Here is a 22,581-nt window from a genome sequence, read left to right on the forward strand (position 1 = left end):
TTGCAATGATCATGAGAACGGTGAGGAATCAGCCCAGAACTACACAGGAGGATCTTGTCAATGATCTCAAGGCAGCTGGGACCATAGTCACCAAGAAAACAATTGGTAACATACTACGCCATGAAGGACTGAAATCCTGCAGCGCCCGCAAGGTCCCCCTGCTCAAGAAAGCACATATACAGGGCCGTCTGAAGTTTGCCAATTAACATCTGAATGATTCAGAGGAGAACTGGTTGAAAGTGTTGTGGTCAGATGAGACCAAAATCGATCTCTTTGGCATCAACTCAACTCGCCGTGTTTGGAGGAGGAGGAATGCTGCCTATGACCCCAAGAACACCATCCCCACCGTCAAACATGGAGGTGGAAACATTATGCTTTGGGGGTGTTTTTCTGCTAAGGGGACAGGACAACTTCACCGCATCAAAGGGACGATGGACGGGGCCATGTACCGTCAAATCTTGGGTGAGAACCTCCTTCCCTCAGTCAGGGCATTGAAGATGGGTCGTGGATGGGTATTCCAACATGACAATGACCCAAAACACACGGCCAAGGCAACAAAGGAGTGGCTCAAGAAGAAGCACATTAAGGTCCTGGAGTGGCCTAGCCAGTCTCCAGACCTTAATCTCATAGAAAATCTGTGGAGGGAGCTGAAGGTTCGAGTTGCCAAACGTCAGCCTCGAAACCTTAATGACTTGGAGAAGATCTGCAAAGAGGAGTGGGACAAAATCCCTCCTGAGATGTGTGCAAACCTGGTGGCCAACTACAAGAAACGTCTGACCTCTGTGATTGCCAACAAGGGTTTTGCCACCAAGTACTAAGTCATGTTTTGCAGAGGGGTCAAATACTTATTTCCCTCATTAAAATGCAAATCAATTTATAACATTTTTGACATGCGTCTTTCTGGATTTTTTTGTTGTTATTCTGTCTCTCACTGTTCAAATAAACCTACCATTAAAATTATAGACTGATCATTTCTTTGTCAGTGGGCAAACATACAAAATCAGCAGGGGATCAAATACTTTTTTCCCCTCACTGTACCACGGCTGTCAGCCAATCAGCATTCAGGGCTCGAACCACCCAGTTTATCATATACAGTATAACTGTGCCAGAAGATGATAATAATAATAATAATATAATAATAATATGCCATTTAGCAGACGCTTTTATCCAAAGCGACTTACAGTCATGCGTGCATACATTTTTGTGAATGGGTGGTCCCGGGGATCGAACCCACTACCTTGGCGTTACAAGCGCCGTGCTCTACCAGCTGAGCTACAGAGGACCAAGATGGATAGTTAGTATGCACAGCGGAGGGAATGGGTTAAATCAAGCATAAGACATTATTCTGGCCCATACTGCTAAAACATATACTGCTAAAAAATATATGCCAAAACCAACAAAGCTGATTGATCAACACAACTGCAGTAAGCCTACTGTACAATGCAGCATACAGTCAGAACCGAAGCATAGCCGATTGCAGCCAATGATCTCCATTCTGAAGAATACTCACTTTTTTGAAGAATTGTTAGGAATTCATCCCAAGTGCACTCACTATAGTTCAGTCTGAGGGAGTGTAGGAGTGTGTTAGGGATATGTTGTTGGCCTTGGCTCATACACAGTCGTCCACAGGGGGTATGATCAGACAGACAGACACACAGCCAAGTTTAGTACTCCATATCCAGCCTGAGGAGTATTGTGGTTTTGAACACAAGGTCTTGTCTCTATCAGAAGTGACGCTAAATGGCATTAAATTACTTCACTTTAGTGCACTATATAGAGAATAGGTTGCCAGTATGGTCAAAAGCAGTGCCCCTATATAAGGAAAAGGGTGCTATTTCAGACACACTCCTTCTCTTCCACCAGACACACAGTAAGGGTTCTCACGTCACCTCCCAGCTCACGTCAACAGGTGATGAAAGAGGTGTGAAAGAGAGAGAAGAGGTAGGAAGAGAATAGAGATGGAGAGACCGAACCTTACAGTGATACATTTATATCAAGGCATGCATTGTGTCAAAGCTATACAGAGAGAAAGGACATAAAGAGAATGGAGAGATGACTGAAAATGAGAAGAAGAAGTTGGAGAAAATTGATAGAAGATAAATTGGGATAAAAGCAAGAGAGAGTGAAAGAGAAAGGTTTAGGAGAAGAAGACCGAGGAGGAGGAAGGTGAGGTGTGAGCCGAGGTGTGTCTGTGTCACCCCCTAGTAATATTGCCACAGTTTTTGCATAATGCCCGATGAATCCCCATCATCTGGCTTCCCCCACAACAATTTCATTACAGACAGCTAATAAATGTTTCATGGAAGAACAAGCTGCTCGCCTCGCCGTTATTAAATCTGAGATAATAAAAGAAGAAGAGCGAGAGAAAAAAAGAGAAAAGAAAAGATGGGGGGTGGACCCGAGAGAGGGAGGGAGAGAGACGGAGAGCGGTGTCAACATTCTCAAATCGGGGGGCTGTATCTCCTGTTTCTGGGGCAACGGGTCCCCTCCCCCGTCTCCCTCCCCCCTCCCCTGTCTCCCTCCCCCTTGCATCCCGCTCCGCCAGAGAGAGACAGGAAATTAGAAACCGCCAGACAGGATATTGCGTTCTGGTGGCCTGGGGATTAGCTGTTTTATCTAAACACACACACACACACACACACACAGAGACTCATCCATATCCTCACACATATCCACACATTCCTCTCACACTCTCCCAAGCAACAAGCACAGTGTTCTGCACAGTTTTCAGTTTTTACTCTTTGCAGGTATGTTACATTTAGTCATGTTATACCATATCTGAGCTGTCATTAAAGGGTTGAGTCTTTCAGTCGAGATCAGATGTGGAGTATGGAGTATCTCAAGTATTATTAGGAACAGTGTAAATAGTTGCGCTGAGAAAAGCTAGGAGTCTATGGAGAGACTGGTCTGCTAATCATTAATAATATACCTTGATATTGTATTTTATACTAATCAGAGGGTCATTCATACTGTATACCTCAAAATGTTTGGAAATCAAATAAGACTGTCTGATATACGTTGTCTATAAGTACACATAGGCTTTGACGGAAATGACTGGAGTGTGTGTGTGTGCGTGTGGACACGTACACACGCTTGCCTTCCATCTGCATGTGTGTGTGATTGCAAGTTGTTTCTGTTTGTATATCACTGTTCTGTGATGTACCGTGTCTGTGACCCATACACTCAAATAAATGCTGGGTTAAAAACAACCCTATTTGGTAACCCAATGCTGGCTAAATATTGGACAGAACACACGCTGGGTTATGTGAATAACCCAACAAGTTGGGTTGTTGGGATTACCCAAACATGGGGTTAATTTAACCATCAGTTGGGTATTTTTTACTCTCATGCTGAGTTGATCTAGCAGCTGTTTTAATGTAATCCTTAGGTTATTTTCAACTCGATTTTATTGGCCACCTGTTATTTTGTTTTTACATTTTACACATTCTTCTATAATATGAAGATACTGTATTATAAACTGGGTGGTTTGAGCCCTGAATGCTGATTGGCTGACAGCCATGGTATATCATACTGTGTACCACGGGTATGACAGAACAGTTATTTTTACTGCTCTAATTATGTTGGTAACCAGTTTATAATAGCAATAAGCTACCTAGGGGGTTTGTGATATACAGTGAGGGAAAAAAGTATTGCCCACTGACCAAGAAATGATCAGTCTATAATTTTTATGGTAGGTTTATTTGAACAGTGAGAGACAGAATAACAACAAAAACATCCAGAAAAACGCATGTAAAAAATGTTATAAATTGATTTGCATTTTAATGAGGGGAATAAGTATTTGACCCCCTCTCAATCAGAAAGATTTCTGGCTCCCAGGTGTCTTTTATACAGGTAACGAGCTGAGATTAGGAGCACACTCTTAAAAGGAGTGCTCCTAATCTCAGCTTGTTACCTGTATAAAAGATACCTGTCCACAGAAGCGATCAATCAATCAGATTCCAAACTCTCCACCATGGCCAAGACCAAAGAGCTCCCCAAGGATGTCAGGGACAAGATTGTAGACCTACACAAGGCTGGAATGGGCTACAAGACCATCGCCAAGCAGCTTGGTGAGAAGGTGACAACAGTTGGTGCGATTATTCACAAATGGAAGAAACACAAAAGAACTGTTAATCTCCCCTCGGCCTGGGACTCCATGCAAGATCTCACCTCGTGGAGTTACAATGATCATGAGAACAGTGAGGAATCAGCCCAGAACTACATGGGAGGATCTTGTCAATGATCTCAAGGCAGCTGGGACCATAGTCACCAAGAAAACAACTGGTAACACACTACGCCGTGAAGGACTGAAACCCTGCAGCGCCCGCAAGGTCCCCCTGCTCAAGAAAGCACATATACAGGGCCGTCTGAAGTTTGCCAATTAACATCTGAATGATTCAGAGGAGAACTGGTTGAAAGTGTTGTGGTCAGATGAGACCAAAATCGATCTCTTTGGCATCAACTCAACTCGCCGTGTTTGGAGGAGGAGGAATGCTGCCTATGACCCCAATAACACCATCCCCACTGTCAAACATGGAGGTGGAAACATTATGCTTTGGGGGTGTTTTTCTGCTAAGGGGACAGGACAACTTCACCGCATCAAAGGGATGATGGACGGGGCCATGTACCGTCAAATCTTGGGTGAGAACCTCCTTCCCTCAGCCAGGGCATTGAAAATGGGTCGTGGATGGGTATTCCAGCATGACAATGACCCAAAACACACGGCCAAGGCAACAAAGGAGTGGCTCAAGAAGAAGCACATTAAGGTCCTGGAGTGGCCTAGCCAATCTCCAGACCTTAATCCCATAGAAAATCTGTGGAGGGAGCTGAAGGTTTCGAGTTGCCAAACGTCAGCCTCGAAACCTTAATGACTTGGAGAAGATCTGCAAAGAGGAGTGGGACAAAATCCCTCCTGAGATGTGTGCAAACCTGGTGGCCAACTACAAGAAACGTCTGACCTCTGTGATTGCCAACAAGGGTTTTGCCACCAAGTACTAAGTCATGTTTTGCAGAGGGGTCAAATACTTATTTCCCTCATTAAAATGCAAATCAATTTATAAAATTTTTGCCATGTGTTTTTCTGGATTTTTTTGTTGTTATTCTGTCTCTCACTGTTCAAATAAACCTACCATTAAAATTATAGACTGATCATCTCTTTGTCATTGGGCAAACATACAAAATCAGCAGGGGATCAAATACTTTTTTCCCTCACTGTATGGCCAATAGACACTACATGACCAAAAGTATGTGCACCTGCTCGTCGAACATCTCATTCCAAAATCATGGGCATTAATATGGAGTTGCTCCCCCCTTTGCTGCTATAACAGCCTCCACTCTTCCGGGAAGGCTTTCCACTAGATGTTGGAACACTGCTGCAGGGACTTGTTTCCATTCAGCTACAAGAGCATTAGTGAGGTCGGGCACTGATGTTGGGCGATTAGGTCTGGCTCGCAGTCGGCGTTCCAATTCATCCCAAAGTTGTTTGATGGGGTTGAGGACAGGGCTCTGTGCAGGCCAGTCAAGTTCTTCCACACCGATCTCGACAAACCATTTCTGTATGGATCTCGCTGTCATGCTGAAACAGGAAAGGGCCTTCCCCAAACTGTTGCCACAAAGTTGGAAGCACAGAATCATCTAGAATGCCATTGTATGCTGTAGCGTTACATTTCCCTTCACTGGAACTAAGGGGCCTAGCCCGAACCATGAAAAACAGCCCCAGACCAATATTCCTCCTCCACCAAACTTTACAGTTGGCACTGTGCATTCGGGCAGGTAGCATTCTCCTGGCATCCGCCTAACCCAGATTCGTCCGTCGGACTGCCAGATGGTGAAGCGTGATTAATCACTCCAGAGAACGCGTTTCCACTGCTCCAGAGTCCAATGGCGGCGAGCTTTACACCAGCTCCAGACGAACAGTTCTTGTGCTGACGTTGCTTCCCGAGGCAGTTTGGAACTCGGCAGTGAGTGTTTCAACCGAGGACAGACAATTTTTGCACGCTACGTGCTTCGGCACTCGGCGGTCCCGTTCTGTGAGCTTGTGTGGCTTACCACTTCGCGGCTGAGCCGTTGTTGCTCCTAAACGTTTCCACTTCCCAATAACAGCTGTAGCAGGGCAGTAATTTGACGAACTGACTTGTTGGAAAGGTGGCATCCTATGACGGTGCCATGTTAAAAGTCACTGAGCTCTTCAGTAAGGCCATTCTACTGCCAACGTTTGTCTATGGAGATTGCATGGCGGTGTGCTCGATTTTATACACCTGTCAGCAACGCGTGGCTGAAATAGCCGAATCCACTAATTTGAAGGGGTGTCCACATACTTCTGTATATAATGTACCACAGCTAACTTTCATCAAGAACCTTAAGCTGAAACTAGTGTAGCTGCAACTGAATGGCTACTTGCTATTAGTCACCGTTAGCGTCTTCACCATTGTCCGTGGCCTACACTATCCACCAGCCAGCTCTAGCTCTAGCCTGGACAATTCGTCGGCCAGTCTGCACAGCGTGCTATCGACCCAGAGCTTATCGGACTTTCTGCCGGAATCACTGGACCCTAGCGCCGGATCATCGCAACCAGCTAGCTAGCTGCAACCTGTTGTTGGCTAATTACCATTGCCCCATAGCAAGCACCAGTTAGCCTTGAGCTAGCCTCAGGAGCTATCTACCTCTCTGTCAACCGGACGGGACCTCCTAGTGTTGACACTGAGCCCCGCCGATCCAACACGACTGGTTTGCCGACGAAATCGTCTGATGTGGTTTCAACAGGCTTCCCGTTGCGACGACCACGAAGATCCATCTGCTAGCCCCGGCCCGCTAGCACACGCAAACTACAACTGTGCTCCCTGCTAGCTGTGCTGAAGCACCAATTTGAACTGCTCTCGGACTCACATATTGCTGTTCACTGGACCTTATGATCACTCAGCTGCACAGCTGATGCCTGCTGGACTGTTCCTTTACACGGTACCCTGTCCTGTTTATTCTGTTTAGCCTCAGCCCAAACTTTATCGCTATTACCAGTTGTTGTCTTAGCTCTCTCTAACAGTGGCGGCTCCTGAAAAAATTCTCAGGAGGGGCAATTTTTCTGATGATTTAGGTGACCTACACACATTTAAAAAAAAGATATGTCCAGCAACAACATGAAGACAGGGGCAGCATATAAGTCAATACCAGAAGCATTTATTGACTGATCTCAAAAGTGTTGGCTTACCAGGGTTGGTGGAGCCCTCAGTTTCATCTTTGCCTCGCAAAGCTAACTCAAACACTCCGCAAAACTTCACACACTGGATTAGCCGGCTGAGGATGTGGCGGTTCTTGCTAATGTCGTAGTAAATATATTTGTTATAGTGAATATGGAATATGATATGTTGAGTAAAATGTTGTGCTAAGATCTATTTAGGTCAGGAGCTGGTTATAAGTTCTGTTCCTATCCAATAACAATGGACAAAAGGGTCCTATCTTGTCAGCCTTGTCAGCAGGTGGCCAAGGACAACACCCACGCCATAGGCCTCTCAGTTCTTCCAACTCACGAGTTCTTGCTCTGAGGACACACACACACACAAACACACACACACACACACATCATCACTGTTAAAACACACACACACACACACATCATCACTGTTAAACACACACACACACACACACACAAAAATCCCCTCTCTTAGGCTGAACATTTGAAGACAGAGAACCCGACTCAGAGCCAATGCAACAGTGACAGTAGCCTGGAGGTGACCTCGCCCAACTCATCAGGACCAATCAGAAGATCAGAACTACTAGATTGAACCTACTTCATTTATTGCATAAAATGTCTGCACACAATGTTTCGGGGCTCTCTTCAGATAATAATAATAATAATAATAATAATATGCCATTTAGCAGACGCTTTTATCCAAAGCGACTTACAGTCATGCGTGCATACATTTTTGTGTATGGGTGGTCCCGGGGATCGAACCCACTACCTTGGCGTTACAAGCACCATGCTCTACCAGCTGAGCTACAGAAAGTGGATACTCATGGATGCGCATTGCAATTGTAAAATGTCAACACAATTGGAGACACCACGTCATTTTTGGAGACATGTTATTGACAGTAAACTATTGTAGATGCGACTGCTAACTAAATAAAACATTTTAGCTGGCTAGCTAATCATCTTAGCTAAATGTGGGGCAAACAATTCAGTTATTTACCGTTAATTTGAGGGATTGGGGTGAAATAAATCGAGTTACATAGTGATACTTTACGATATACTGTATTGACAATATCGCAATATTTTAGCGCTAGTTGGCTGTACCTGCACCAAAACACCATTATTGTTCCTTCATAGCTTGTTCTCAATCTTTTCACATTGGGAGCCAATTAGTTTTCAGCACTTTTATTTCCATGACTGATCAAAACTCGTTCTCATGGCTTTCTGATCCCTCTGCAACAGACATATGGTGCGCAATAAAATCACAGTATCGAATCGCAATACGTATAGAATCATGAGACTCGCAATGCTGATGCATATATCTTATCGTGAGGTTCCTGGCAATTCCCAGCCCAAGTTCATTTGCCACAACAAATCTCTTCGCTAGCAAACGCTAATATTTTGGTAAGTGATGCAAATAGTGAACTATGTAGGGCCAGGATGTAAAATATATGTAGCTGCAGCAATTTCTCTTATCTGATATGGTAAGTAATGGGGCTTAATTTATAGCTCCCTAAGAGTTTGACGAACGGGTCCGTGAACGCGATTCCAGATATATTTACCTCTGAATAAACTGCCTTTATTACACCATATCCACATCCAGTAAACTTGTGATTATCAACACTAACCTCATCGTTGTGGCGGCGGACAGCTAGCCTGTATCCCTCGTCATCCAGTTGAGTGAGTGGCAATGTCTTTTTTCGTTCAGTACCAATTTTTGGAAAATCCTCGGGTGTAGGACTTTCCGCCTTTAGTAGAAACCTGTTGAATTATTAAATTTGGTCTGGGAGGTCCTAATTGTTTCCCGTTGCCAATTTATCTTCATTTGTTCGCCGACAAAAAGGAACTTCTTTCAAAGACACAATCGAGTTGGACTGAAGCCTAGCCATTTTGATAGTAGTAGTGAATTGATTGAGGCTGCTACCTGGTCTTTTCTTAGTTACGTTCATTCGTGGTTACGTTATGTATGACGAAAGCGCGTAAGTGCAAGCCCACAGACACCCATAGAGAATGTATTGAAAGCTTTGAAATGTGAAACAAATAGATTTTACATGACAGGCTATGAGAGACTTCTGGGCGATTTTCAACCTGACTGAAATCGCCCAAAAAACGGGCGGGGCCATTTGAAGCACGACTTTAGCCTGATTTGACATTTAGTGGCTGTCAGATCAGACGTGAACACTGATAACTGCTGTTGCCGTGATATAATTTTTTATAAATTTATAATTTTTTTAAATAATTATTTATTTTTTTATTTTTTTATAATTGATTAGAAAAAAAATCCCTTCCTTTTCCCGTTTGGCAGTGCGTCGCCCATATCGCCCTATTGAACAAGCCGTCCCTGCTCTCTAATAACACCTGTGATTGCTTTATGCCTCTCTCCCTTGTCAATATGCCTTGCCTATTGCTGTTTGGGTTAGTTCTTATTATACAATTTCACTGTAGAACCCCTAGTCCCTCTCAAACTGCCTCAAATAGTTCCTTTGTTCCACCCCCACATACACGCCGAGACCGGCTCAATCGGTGCCTCCAGTGATGCTATCTCTTTCATTGTTACCCAACGCTTAGGTTTACCTCAACTGTACTCATATCCTTCCATATCCTTTTCTGTACATAATGCCCTGAATCTTTTCTACAACGCCCAGAGAACTGCCCCCTTTATTCTATGTACCCAACGCACTAGAAGACCAGTTCTTAAAGCCTTTAGTCGTATCCTTATTCTAGTCCTCCTCTGTTCCTCTGGTGATGTAGAGGCTAACCCAGGCCCTGCAGCCCCCAGTATCACTCCTACTCCCCAGGAGCTATCATTTGTTGACTTCTGTAACCGTAAAAGCCTTGGTTTTCTGCACGTAAATATCAGAAGCCTCCTTCCTAAGTTTGAGTTATTCACTGCGTTAGCACACTCCGCCAACCCTGATGTTCTAGCAGTGTCTGAATCCTGGCTTAGGAAGGCCACCAAAAATTCTGAAATTTCCATCCCCAACTATAACATTTTCCGTCTAGATAGAACTGCCAAAGGGGGTGGAGTTGCAATCTACTGTAGAGAGAGCCTGCAGAGCTCTATCATACTATCCAGGTCTGTGCCCAAACAGTTTGAGCTTCTACTTCTAAAAATCCACCTTTCCAGAAATAAATCTCTCACTGTTGCCGCTTGCTACAGACCCCCCTCAGCCCCCAGCTGTGCCATGGACACCATATGTGAATTGATTGCCCCCCATCTATCCTCAGAGTTCGTACTGCTTGGTGACCTAAATTGGGATATGCTTAACACCCCGGCCATCCTACAATCTAAACTAGATGCCCTCAATCTCACACAAATTATCAACGAACCTACCAGGTACAACCCTAAATCCGTAAACATGGGTACCCTCATAGATATCATCCTGACTAACTTACCCTCTAAATACACCTCCGCTGTCTTCAACCAGGATCTCAGCGATCACTGCCTTATTGCCTGCATCCGTAACGGGTCCGCGGTCAAACGACCACCCCTCATCACTGTCAAACGCTCCCAAAAACACTTCAGCGAGCAGGCTTTCCTAATTGACCTGGCCCAGGTATCCTGGATGGATATAGATCTCATTCCGTCAGTAGAGGATGCCTGGTTGTTCTTTAAAAGTAATTTCCTCTCAATCTTAAATAAACATGCCCCATTCAAAAAATACAGAACTAAGAACAGATATAGCCCCTGGTTCTCCTCAGACTTGACTGCCCTTGACCAGCACAAAAACATCCTGTGGCGTACTGCATTAGCATCAAATAGCCCCCGCGATATGCAACTTTTCAGGGAAGTTAGGAACCAATATACACAAGCAGTTAGGAAAGCAAAGGCTAACTTTTTCAAACAGAAATTTGCATCCTGTAGCACTAACTACAAAAAGTTTTGGGACACTGTAAAGTCCATGGAGAATAAGAGCACTTCCTCCCAGCTGCCCACTGCACTGAGGCTAGGAAACACTATCACCACCGATAAATCTACAATAATCGAGAATTTCAACAAGCATTTTGCTACGGCTGGCCATGCTTTCCACCTGGCTACCACTACCCCGGCCACCAGCTCTGCACCCTCCGCTGCAACTTGCCCATGCCCCCCCCGCTTCTCCTTCACACAAATCCAGACAGCTGATGTTCTGAAAGAGCTGCAAAATCTGGACCCCTACAAATCATCTGGGCTAGACAATCTGGACCCTTTCTTTCTAAAACTAGCCGCCGAAATTGTCGCAACCCCTATTACTAGCCTGTTCAACCTCTTTCGTAACGTCTGAGATCCCCAGAGATTGGAAAGCTGCCGCGGTCATCCCCCTCTTCAAAGGGGGTGACACTCTAGATCCAAACTGTTACAGACCCATATCCATCCTGCCCTGCCTTTCAAAAGTTTTTGAAAGCCAAGTTAACAAACAGATCACCGACCATTTCGAATCCCACCGTACCTTCTCCGCTATGCAATCCAGTTTCTGAGCTGGTCATGGGTGCACTTCAGCCACGCTCAAGGTCCTAAACGATATTATAACCGCGATCGATAATAGACAGTACTGTGTAGCCGTTTTCATTGACCTGGCCAAGGCTTTCGACTCTGTCAACCACCGCATTCTTATTGGCAGACTAAATAGCCTTGGTTTCTCAAATGACTGCCTCGCCTGGTTCACCAACTACTTCTCAGATAGAGTTCAATGTGTCAAATCGGAGGGCCTGTTGTCTGGACCTATGGCAGTCTCTATGGGGGTGCCACAGGGTTCAATTCTTGGGCCGACTCTTTTCTCTGTGTATATCAATGATGTCGCTCTTGCTGCTGGTGACTCTCAGATCCACCTCTACGCAGACAACACCATTTTGTATACATCTGGCCCTTCATTGGACACTGTGTTAACAAACCTCCAAACGAGCTTCAATGCCATACAACACTCCTTCAGTAGCCTCCAACTGCTCTTAAACACTAGTAAAACTAAATGCATGCTCTTCAACCGAACGCTGCTTGCACCCGCCCACCCGACTAGAATCACTACTCTCGACGGGTCTGACCTAGAGTATGTGGACAACTACAAATACCTAGGTGTCTGGTTAGACTGTAAACTCTCCTTCCAGACTCACATTAAGAATCTCCAATCCAAAGTTAAATCTAGAATCGGTTTCCTATTTCGCAACAAAGCCTCCTTCACTCATGCTGCCAAACATGCCCTCGTAAAACTGACTATCCTACCGATCCTTGACTTCGGCGATGTCATTTACAAAATAGCCTCCAACACTCTACTCAGCAAATTGGATGTAGTCTATCACAGTGCCATCCGTTTTGTCTCCAAAGCCCCATATACTACCCACCACTGTGACCTGTACGCTCTTGTTGGCTGGTCCTCACTACATATTAGTCGCCAAACCCACTGGCTCCAGGCCATCTATAAATCACTGCTAGGCAAATCCCCGCCTTATCTTAGCTCATTGGTCACCATAGCAACACCCACCCGTAGTATGCGCTCCAGCAGGTATATCTCACTGGTCATCCCCAAAGCCAACACCTCCTTTGGCCGCCATTCCTTCCAGTTCTCTGCTGCCAATGACTGGAACAAATTGCAAAAATCTCTGAAGCTGGAGATACTTATCTCCCTCACTAACTTTAAGCATCAGTTGTCAGAGCACCTTACCGATCACTGCACCTGTACACAGCCCATCTGAAATTAGCCCGCCCAACTACCTCATCCCTATATTGTTATTTATTTTGCTCATTTGTACCCCAGTATCTCTATTTGCACATAATCTCTTGCACATCTAGCATTCCAGTGTTAATACTAATTGTAATTATTTTGCACTATAGCCTATTTATTGCCTTACCTCCATAACTTGCTACATTTGCACACACTGTATATATATTTTTTCTGTTGTATTTTTGACTGTTTTGTTTTACCCCATATGTAACTCTGTGTTGTTTTTATCGCACTGCTTTGCTTTATCTTGGCCAGGTCGCAGTTGTAAATGAGAACTTGTTCTCAACTGGCTTACCTGGTTAAATAAAGGTGAAATAATAAAAACAAAAACAAAAAAAGGGCTGTGTCCAGGCATTCCACGTTGCGTCGTGCATAAGAACAGCCCTTAGCCGTGGTATATTGGCCATATACCACACCCCCCCCTTATTGCTTAATTATAATAAGGTATATACCACCTTATTGTATCCCAACAGTGGAATTTACATAAGCTTTTAGGGAACTCATACACTTCTGTAAGCTTCATTGAAGCTAAACATGTGATAACTATACAAAAGAACAGATTAACAGGAATGACATTTACTCTCATGGGTGGCTAAAAAGAACGATCTGAAAGCCACACTTCTACTAAACTAGGCCTCCAGTCTAATGATCTGACCCGCTGGATCAATAACCCAGCAACAATAACCCAGCAGTTTTTAAAGAAAACAACCCAACTAAGTGACCAAACGCCTGCAAAACCCAGCAGTTGGGTCAAACAACCCAGCATTTTTTAGAGTATGTGTCTGTTTTGTATGCGTGCACCTTAGTGTGTGTGTGTGTGTGTGTGTCACGAGTGTGTGTGTGTGTGTGTGTATGTATGTGTGTGTGGTGGCGGCGGCGGGGGAAGCGGTATCGTGGGGAATGCTGGGAAATTTTAATAACACAGAAGCAGTGCAGGGAGATTTAATAAAAGGAGATGATGTGATTACTGAGCCCTGGCTCTGAGCCATCCTGCTTCACAGTGCAATATCCGCTCACACACACACTTGCACGTGCACACACACATATGCACGCACACACGCTCATATATACACACACACCAAAATAAAATTGTACTAAAGCTATACTAAGATTGTAACATCCAGACTCACTGTACAGATACCATACCCACAACCTCAACTAAGCTTACATTCCCAATGTGCTAAAACAAACATCCACTGAACACTGACAATACAAAACCCAATACACATTTTCACTAATCCATTCACATGGATGGACACATACTGAACATGCATGCTTACGCACTCATAATTTCGGAGACACCTATATAGGGTTTATGAAGGCTTCATTATGCCTAAAGTCATGTTTCGTCTGAAGTGGGAACATTCATCTTGATAGCAGCCATGAGCCATTTCTCCTCTCCCATTGGTTATTGGGGATGCATCCCAAATGGCACCATATCCCCTATAAAGTGCACTACTTTTGACCAGAGCCCTATGAGCCCTATGGGTCCTGGTCAAAAGTAGTGCACTATATAGGGAATATGGTGCCATTCGGGACGAAGGTGGGTCTATTGTGAATTACACTTCTATTAGGGGGATTAGACTGATCTACTTAGAGACCTCCCTCAGTGACCGTTGCCTTCAGTTTCCAAGTTTAGTAAATTCTATAATATGTGGCACTATGAAATGGGATTAAAAACCAAAAAGCAGGACTTAAACACTGCAGAGGATTGTGGTCTGGTGACCGTTGTCCCAAGTCGCCTTTATTTGGAGTAAATTAGGTTATTATGTTCAGTAAATTCTGGAAGTATAAAATGGGATTAATAAAAAACAAACTGGGATTTAAAGGGGAAATCTGCAGTTCAAACAATAACAAAGCTGACACCCTGCCATTGATTTGGTAAATAGCTGAGGGATGGAGAAATGTAACTACTCTCAAATGTATACAGAACTATTGATGCAAGGACTGACATCTGAGATCAAATGTATAGTTTTAACCAATATTTTGAGGCTATACAGTGTTTGTTTACAATTACTTTGTTTACAAACAAAGGAGTAAAGCAATCTTATATTTTGGGTAATGATGGGATAAGACAATTGAACTAAGCTAATGAGGCATAAGTTATATTCAATAATTAATGGGTACATGTCATGCATTTTAAAGTAAAAGAATAGCAGATTGCCCCTTTAAAACTAAAGATTCTGGTTTGTCATTTTCGGGGGTCTTGGATGAGATATTTTACTTACAATTTCTGTAGGTAATGAGGCAATTAAGAGTAGGCACTTGAGAGAACTTTCTGTGTGTTACAGACAGAGACAGCTTCGTATAATGGAGTGTGAAGTGAATTGATGGTCGTGGTGGTAGTGGTGTTGCCTGGATTAGTGTTCAATTGGTACTCCTTGATTGTGTGTGTGAGTGTGTGTGTCTAAGTGTGTTTGGCAAGCGAGTGTGTTTGGTTAAGTAAGTATGTGTGACGGTGGCGGGCTGTGATTGGGGTAATTTTCGGGAGTGTTAGCTAGTTTGGCAGACAGATGGATTGAGATAGATTATCCGTGGCAGCTGTGGTTCGGACAGGACAAGATCACAGATTAGGAGCTCTAATGTGCCGACCTGGCTCACTCTCCTCTCCTCCTTTTCTCTTCTCACCTCTTCCCCTCTCCGCCCTCCAGATTTGGGGTAGCAACACCTTCCTATCACCCAGTCAGAGAGCCTTAACACTTCTCTCCTTCTTTCCCTCCCTAACTTCCTCCATCTATCTCTCTGTCCCTAGTCATCCTGTCGCGTTCTCATCTCATCCAGTCATCCCTTGCCTCTTGCAATATTTCAACATAAATATTTTTCTCTCACACTCTTATTTTTATGGTCTCTCACTTTCTATGAGCGAAGTCTCTACACAGCAGACCTCTTGTTTGCAGTGTTGTTTAATGACCCAGGATTTCCCCAGTGTCAATATGTCATCATATGATTAGGCGTGGGCATGTGTGTGTTTTAGATATGCATAGTTATTGTAGAAATGTATATGGAAGTACTCACTCACTGTATATTGATGAGTAACCTGGGTTTCCTGTAAATGTATTTGTGAGTTTATGGGTCGGGTTAGGCTAGAGAGACCGAGAAAGAGTGTGTGTGTGTGTGTGGGGTGGTGGGGGGTCTGTTTGTTTGTGTGTGTATTTTGGTGTGTAAAAGAGAGAGAGAGAGAGATTAACCCCATGCTATGGCCAATCCCTGGTTATGAGTTTAAAGCGTCTGTCTGGGCATCGCACTGTTTAAACAACAATCTAATTAATCCTGTCTTTATTAGTTTCACTGAACTGCGAAGGGAGGGAGCGAAGGAGAAGGGAGGGAGGGAGGGAGGGAGGGAGGGAGGGAGGGGGGAGAATTGGGAATCCTGTCAGAAAATACTGGAGAGAGAGGGAAGGAGGGATAGAAGGAGGGCGACAGAAGGAAAAAACAACTGGGATTTAAGAGGAATGTAAAAGCAGGAGTTTTGGGACCTTTAAATTGAATTGATATGTTGATGAGAAGGAGAAAATTAAAGGGGCGGGATACACTAGAGTGGTGGTGAAAGGACAAAAGGAAAGTAGACAACGAAGCCCCGTGAACGAGTGTGTGAACTGTAAAAAAAAAAAAAAAAAAAATGTCCAAGCACGATACTTGTTTCACATGTTCTCTTCTTCTAAATCCTACTAATTGTGAATAATAGGTAATGATGGGCTAGAACACTGGACCAGCTCATTCAATGGATGAATGTAAATAAGTAGTTAAAGACCTAGAATCCATCAACACTTCAGTGCAGGCTCCCTACACATCAGTTGACTACTGCCCCCCAGTGTCATCAGTGAAGAACAACGTCCCAAAGCATTACCACGTACTGTTATTGCAGTAAACAGATGTTAGCTACGTTACATGTTCAAGCTCTGTGTTCTGGGAAATGCTGATATGACATTTAATTAGATACTGTACACAGATTTGGTTGATAATCTCCACAGGTGCAAATGAGGTCTAATCTTTCAGGCAATCTGTGTCTGTCTCTCTGCCTTTGGGTGCGTTCCAGGTTGTCTTTAATTCAGTCGCTCGGCACATCTCAGAGGACTGCTAATATCATGTTAGCGTGGTTCCTTACTGAGAAGTTACAACACTCCTGCAAGCGATGTGAGACCTGATCATCTGCAGCCCGACTACAAAAAAAGACTGTTTCGAAGGACACCTCAAATGAGGCCTTAAAAGCTCTGCGCTGCTGTACAAAAAAAGACTGTTTGGAAGGACACCTCGAATGAGGCCTTAAAAGCTCTGCGCTGCTGTGTGGTCAAGACGGTGTCTTCTGCACATCTCAGAATATTACTTTATCATATTCCTACTGTGATTCTAGAGACGTTAAACTAACTCTTCTTCAGGACTGCAAAAAAGACAACCTGGAATGCACCCGACTGCAATAAAGGCAACTTATCTATAACACACTGGAACGCACCCTTTCCCACCTCTGTCCCTATAGGCTGTTTGTCAGGAAGTGCAGTGCGTGCCTGCAGGTGATTGGCCGCTCAGAGCTGATCATGCGTGTGCTGGGGCAGGTGTACCACCTGGGCTGTTTCAGCTGCTGTGAGTGTGAGCGCCGGCTGCAGCGCGGAGACGAGTTTGTCCTGAAGGAGGGACAGTTGCTCTGCAGAGGAGACTACGAGAAGGAGAGAGAGATGCTGGCTGCCATCAGCCCCACACCCACTGAGTCAGGTAACAGGACAAGACAGGGCAACCAATCAAATCAATCAATCAACCAATAAAATTACTGGACGAAATCTAGGTGGCACTTTATGTTACGGTACAGAAAGTGCAGGAGATTACATAATTACACAGTGATAACCTACTGACTTGTTTTTTCACTGGGATTCACTACTAGGCACCATTTGATACCAGTTTGTCTGTCAATTGAAGATCCCATTTTCTCTCTCCACACCCCTCAGTGAAGAGTGAGGATGAGGATGGTGGGGGCGGTTCTGTAGGGGGGAAGGGCGGCGAAGGGAAGGACCACAAACGGTCAAAGCGACCACGCACCATCTTGACCACACAGCAGCGCAGAGCTTTCAAGGCCTCCTTCGAGGTGTCCTCCAAACCATGCAGAAAGGTAAGCAGACCAGGCATAGCATTGTTTCTTTCTTCTTTTCAATGTGCACCCCTCTGGGCCCCAGGACAAAGATTGAGAAACACTGCTCTATAGGACCCTGATTGTAACTACAGTGTAAATATCTTCTTTCTCTATGTTGACTAATGTGAACTAATCAGGGGTTCGAGTGATTTGTAAATAATTTCACGGTTTCTTTCTCTCTTTCTCGCTCTCATAAACACACAAACACATACACACACAGTCCCATTTAGTGTCATGGCTTAATTTCTCTTATCTTCAGGTGAGAGAGACACTGGCAGCTGAGACCGGGTTGACGGTTCGAGTCGTGCAGGTGTGGTTCCAAAACCAGAGAGCAAAGGTGAGATATTTGACCAGTCCTGAATCCCCCCCCCCCCATGACACTAATACAACCAATAACACTAATCATGAATCTAATGGCGCAATTGCTCTGGAACTGCATGCTAACATTTATTTTAAAGGCTAAAGAACAGTTAAAGGGATAGTTTACCCAAATAACAATGCAATTTTGGTGAACAATCCTTTTAACGAACGACAGAGCAATAGCGCCATTGAGTCCATTATCAGTGTGCCAGTGTGTGTTTGTCCTGTGTGTTGCAGATGAAGAAGATAGCTCGCAGGCAGCAGCAACAGCAACAGCAGCAGGAGCAGGAGCAGCTGGGAGGGTCTAGGAGAGGGCCGAGCAGGGGGGGCCGACAAAGCAACGATGACAGTGAGGGTAAGACAGGGAGACAGAACAGGGGTTTCTCAAAAGCCTTGTAAATAACTGGTACTTAACTCGTAGATATAGAAGTGCTTAATTTGGCAACATTTTTTCATTCATGCACAGGAAGATTAGTCTTTCGGTACAAACGTAACAATTAAAAGAGTAGCTTGCCAAAGTAGCAAAGGTTTCAGGAAACTCCCCTCTAGGCAGGTGAAACAATGTCTCTGGAGGTAAAGGGGCAGGACGAGAGGAAGAGATGCAGGGATTGATTTAATGTTCTGTCTCTCTCCTCCCAGATGGTTCTAGTGGTCACGGATTGGACGGTCTGTTGGCGTACCCCTCGTTGCCACGACAGCAGCTACTGGCTCTGGACCCCAACATCTACGGAGGAGAGCCGTTCCGCCATGGCCTCACACCCCCTCAGCTGGGCTCTGAACATCTTCACTCCTACGGTGAGAGAGAGGGAGAGGGAGAAAGAAATAGAGAGAGAGAGATGGACGGACGGACGGACCAAACAGAAAGACTAACTCTATTTCTCCATTTAGATTCAGAGACTGTGTTCCACGATCTGGACAGCGACGGAAGCCTCAGTCACCTCGGCGACTGTCTCCTGGCAACGGCAGACGGCGGGCTCCTGGCGGGGCGGGTGGGAAACCCCATCGACCGCCTCTACTCCATGCAGAACTCCTACTTCACATCCTGACCCCTCACCTTTGACCTCTGACTCACTCCACCAATCACCACTCAGAGAAGCAGCTAATGGCCGGTTATCCTACTAGGCCCACAAGGTCATCACACCAACCATGCTTGAGCTGGGTCCATATCCATATCTGAACAGGCTTATTGTACATAACCAAGTAAAAGCATAATAGGAAACACCTGGGTCATGTTCAGTAGGGAGGAAACGTTAGGCGTGAAACGGGGAGGTACTACCTTAACTTGCCATACCAAACACGACCCAGGTAGCCATTTAAGATCAACTATGACAGGCCGTGTCCGAAATCTGGCTTGCCTACTACTTACTTAAACTGCATACTGTGTACCTATCCTACTACAGACTATTTAGAACGTTCTGTTTAGTACAAACGTATGCAGTAAGCAACAAATATCAAAATACTACTCATACATACTGAGAAGGTGTCATCGAATGCGCAATCACTCTTGTTCCCCGCCATTCGTTAATTTTTGTAGAGCGCGTCCCCTATTCTGATTATCAGGTGTTGTCGAACACACGTGGGTGTGAAAAGACGATTATCTTCCTCGATCTTCCCAGCGAATTCTACTAGATGAAAAGCCGAAATGAGTGACATCCAGGCATTTAAAGTATACTAGATTTTCAACATTTCACATACTATAAAACGTTATCTTTTCCACATACTCAAACGGCCTACTATTTAGGATGCAAATATGGGTATTCGGACACGGCCACACTCTTTTGCTTGATCCCAACATCCTACCTGTAGCAGACAGATGTGAAATCCTATGACAACATACTTTATCTGATACTCTCATTGTTTCATATAAGGGGGGTCACTATTCCATTGGTCCATTGCTCCAGGCAAGCTTAAATCAACGGCAGCTAAGTATTTAAAAGAAAACAAATACTATTTGATCCCAGGTCTGTCAGGTCCGTGTGTTTGTGAATCACAAACCTATGTTACTTATTAGGTTGCTAATGAATGGGGAGTGTTTCATTCATTAGCTCATGTTCTGACCTGCTTGTTGTGTCCACATGGATAGGGAGTCTTCTTGGCAGCAGGGTTTAGGAGCAGAGTGAAGACATGCATACCAGAGAGGTTACAGCAGACTAGGAGCAGAGCTGCCTCCAGAACATGATTCAACCCCAAAACCGTTGTAGTGGAGATGGGCACTGGTTCAAAGCATGGATTGGGTCAATTTAGTTTTCAGTTCAGTCAAATCAGAAAGTGAATGGAAGTTAAGCCTAAATTAATGACTGGAATAAAGGTACTGGTGGATTTGGAGGAACATTGGAGCGATAGATTTCATAGAGGTTGAGATGAGTTGGAGGATACAGAGTGAGTGGCAAGTTAGATTTGTATGTGAATGAGTGAAATATGTGGGTTAGGTAACTTAGGTCTAGAGTTTCCTCTCAGGTTAATGTTTTTAGCAATGTTATACAGGAAATTATTTACAAATCACTCGAACCCCTGATTAGTTCACATTAGTCAACATAGAGAAAGAAGATATTTACACTGTAGTTACAATCAGGGTCCTATAGAGCAGTGTTTCTCAATCTTTGTCCTGGGGCCCAGAGGGGTGCACATTGAAAAGAAGAAAGAAACAATGCTATGCCTGGTCTGCTTACCTTTCTGCATGGTTTGGAGGACACCTCGAAGGAGGCCTTGAAAGCTCTGCGCTGCTGTGTGGTCAAGATGGTGCGTTGTCAGGTGTGAACTGCTAAGGTAAAAACAAAAATGCGCACCCCTTTGTGTCCCCAGGACCAGGATTGAGAAACACCACTATGGAGTAGGCAAACAGGGTCATTCAGATAAGGTTATCACAGAAACAGGGTTGTGTAAAGGAAAGTGTAACGCTTTCATGTAGCTCTGGTCCAGGGTTTTATGTGGGGCTTGCTTAGAAATGCTCAGCATCAGCAAGCCACACGTAACACCCTGGACCAGAGCTAGCTTTCGTGTAACTATTTCTTTGATACTGTGAAGTATTCACTAATAAAGGTGCAGGAGTTTGTCCTGGGAGGGAAAAACTCTAGGCCCTAACTAAAAGGTATAAGTTGAATACTAATTGGTGAGTAACACTTAAGTAAAAAGTATGATTAGGCCCAGGAGTCTTTCCTGGTCAGGTCACGTGGTCAGGAAAACTACTGGCCCTAGCTACGATAAACATGTATGTGTTCCAATGTAAAATAATTGTGTTAATATTATTGTTGTTACAATGAATACTACAGTACTACTATAGGTATAAATCACTGTAATTATTTCTTTCATCGAAAACACACCTTACAATAGACGTTGTTCAATATTTTGTACTCTTATGGTTAAGTATTTATGTTGTAGCATGAGCTGTGTGTGCCACACTTTCAAAATGTAAATAATTATTACTATGAACATAGCACTGATGACAGTATTTTCCTATAGCTTATACCCACACAGGGACCGGACCATCTTGTGGAGTCCACTTATATGATTTCACATAATTGACTGATGAGATATTTTTTACAGTATAGTATTTACGTGGATATAATTTATTGTGCGATACATTTCTCTGTAAGGTATGAGAAATTCTTATTCTTAGATTGTCTGAAAGAAACGGTTAAAGTTTTTGTTCTGTGAGCTCTTCCAGTGTATGTGCTTTTTGAGTGTAATGTTGTCATTTCTTCAATATAACCTGTCAATTCAGAGTCAGACTAAATATGCCTACATTATTATTCTGAGTAAATGTGTGATGCTGATGATGCAAGGCTTCTCCTTCTACACTGAGTGTACAAAACATTATGAACACCTGCTATTTCCATGACACAGACTGACCAGGTGAATCCAGATGAAAGCTATGATCCCTTATTGATGTCACTTGTTAAATCCACTTCAATCAGTGTAGATGAAGGGGAGGAGACCAGTTAAAGAAGGTTTTTTAAGCCTTGAGACAATTGAGACATGGATTGTGTATGTGTGCCATTCAGAGGGTGAATGGGCAAGACAAAATATTTAAGTGCCTTTGAACAGGGTATGGTAGTAGGTGCCAGGCGCACCGGTTTGTATCAAGAACTGCAACACTGCTGGGTTTTTCGTGCTAAAGTTTTGACCTTTTTGAAGACTGACATTTCTAAGGAAGAATCTCTCCACTTGATTGCGTCTCCCTCAGCCTTTAATAAGTGAAGCAGAAAAGGGGGCCTGTTCTGGTT

At 44.1% G+C, this 22,581-nt stretch overlaps 1 protein-coding gene across 1 annotated transcript in view; it reads left to right on the forward strand.

Annotated features, from left to right (window-relative positions):
- Positions 1-20,225, forward strand: part of LOC121569743 (LIM homeobox transcription factor 1-alpha-like) — a 41,187-nt gene extending 20,962 nt beyond the window's left edge. Inside the window, exons 4-9 of the mRNA XM_041880905.1 lie at positions 17,354-17,586; positions 17,817-17,977; positions 18,258-18,335; positions 18,596-18,713; positions 18,998-19,153; positions 19,247-20,225. Of these exons, the coding sequence (XP_041736839.1) occupies positions 17,354-17,586; positions 17,817-17,977; positions 18,258-18,335; positions 18,596-18,713; positions 18,998-19,153; positions 19,247-19,404 (904 nt within the window). The 3' untranslated portion in view covers positions 19,405-20,225. The remainder of the gene's footprint in view (positions 1-17,353; positions 17,587-17,816; positions 17,978-18,257; positions 18,336-18,595; positions 18,714-18,997; positions 19,154-19,246) is intronic.
- Positions 20,226-22,581: the final 2,356 nt, after the last annotated feature.

This window comes from Coregonus clupeaformis, chromosome 7, assembly GCF_020615455.1.
Source record: "Coregonus clupeaformis isolate EN_2021a chromosome 7, ASM2061545v1, whole genome shotgun sequence".
In the NCBI taxonomy this organism is placed as follows: Eukaryota; Metazoa; Chordata; class Actinopteri; order Salmoniformes; family Salmonidae; genus Coregonus; species Coregonus clupeaformis.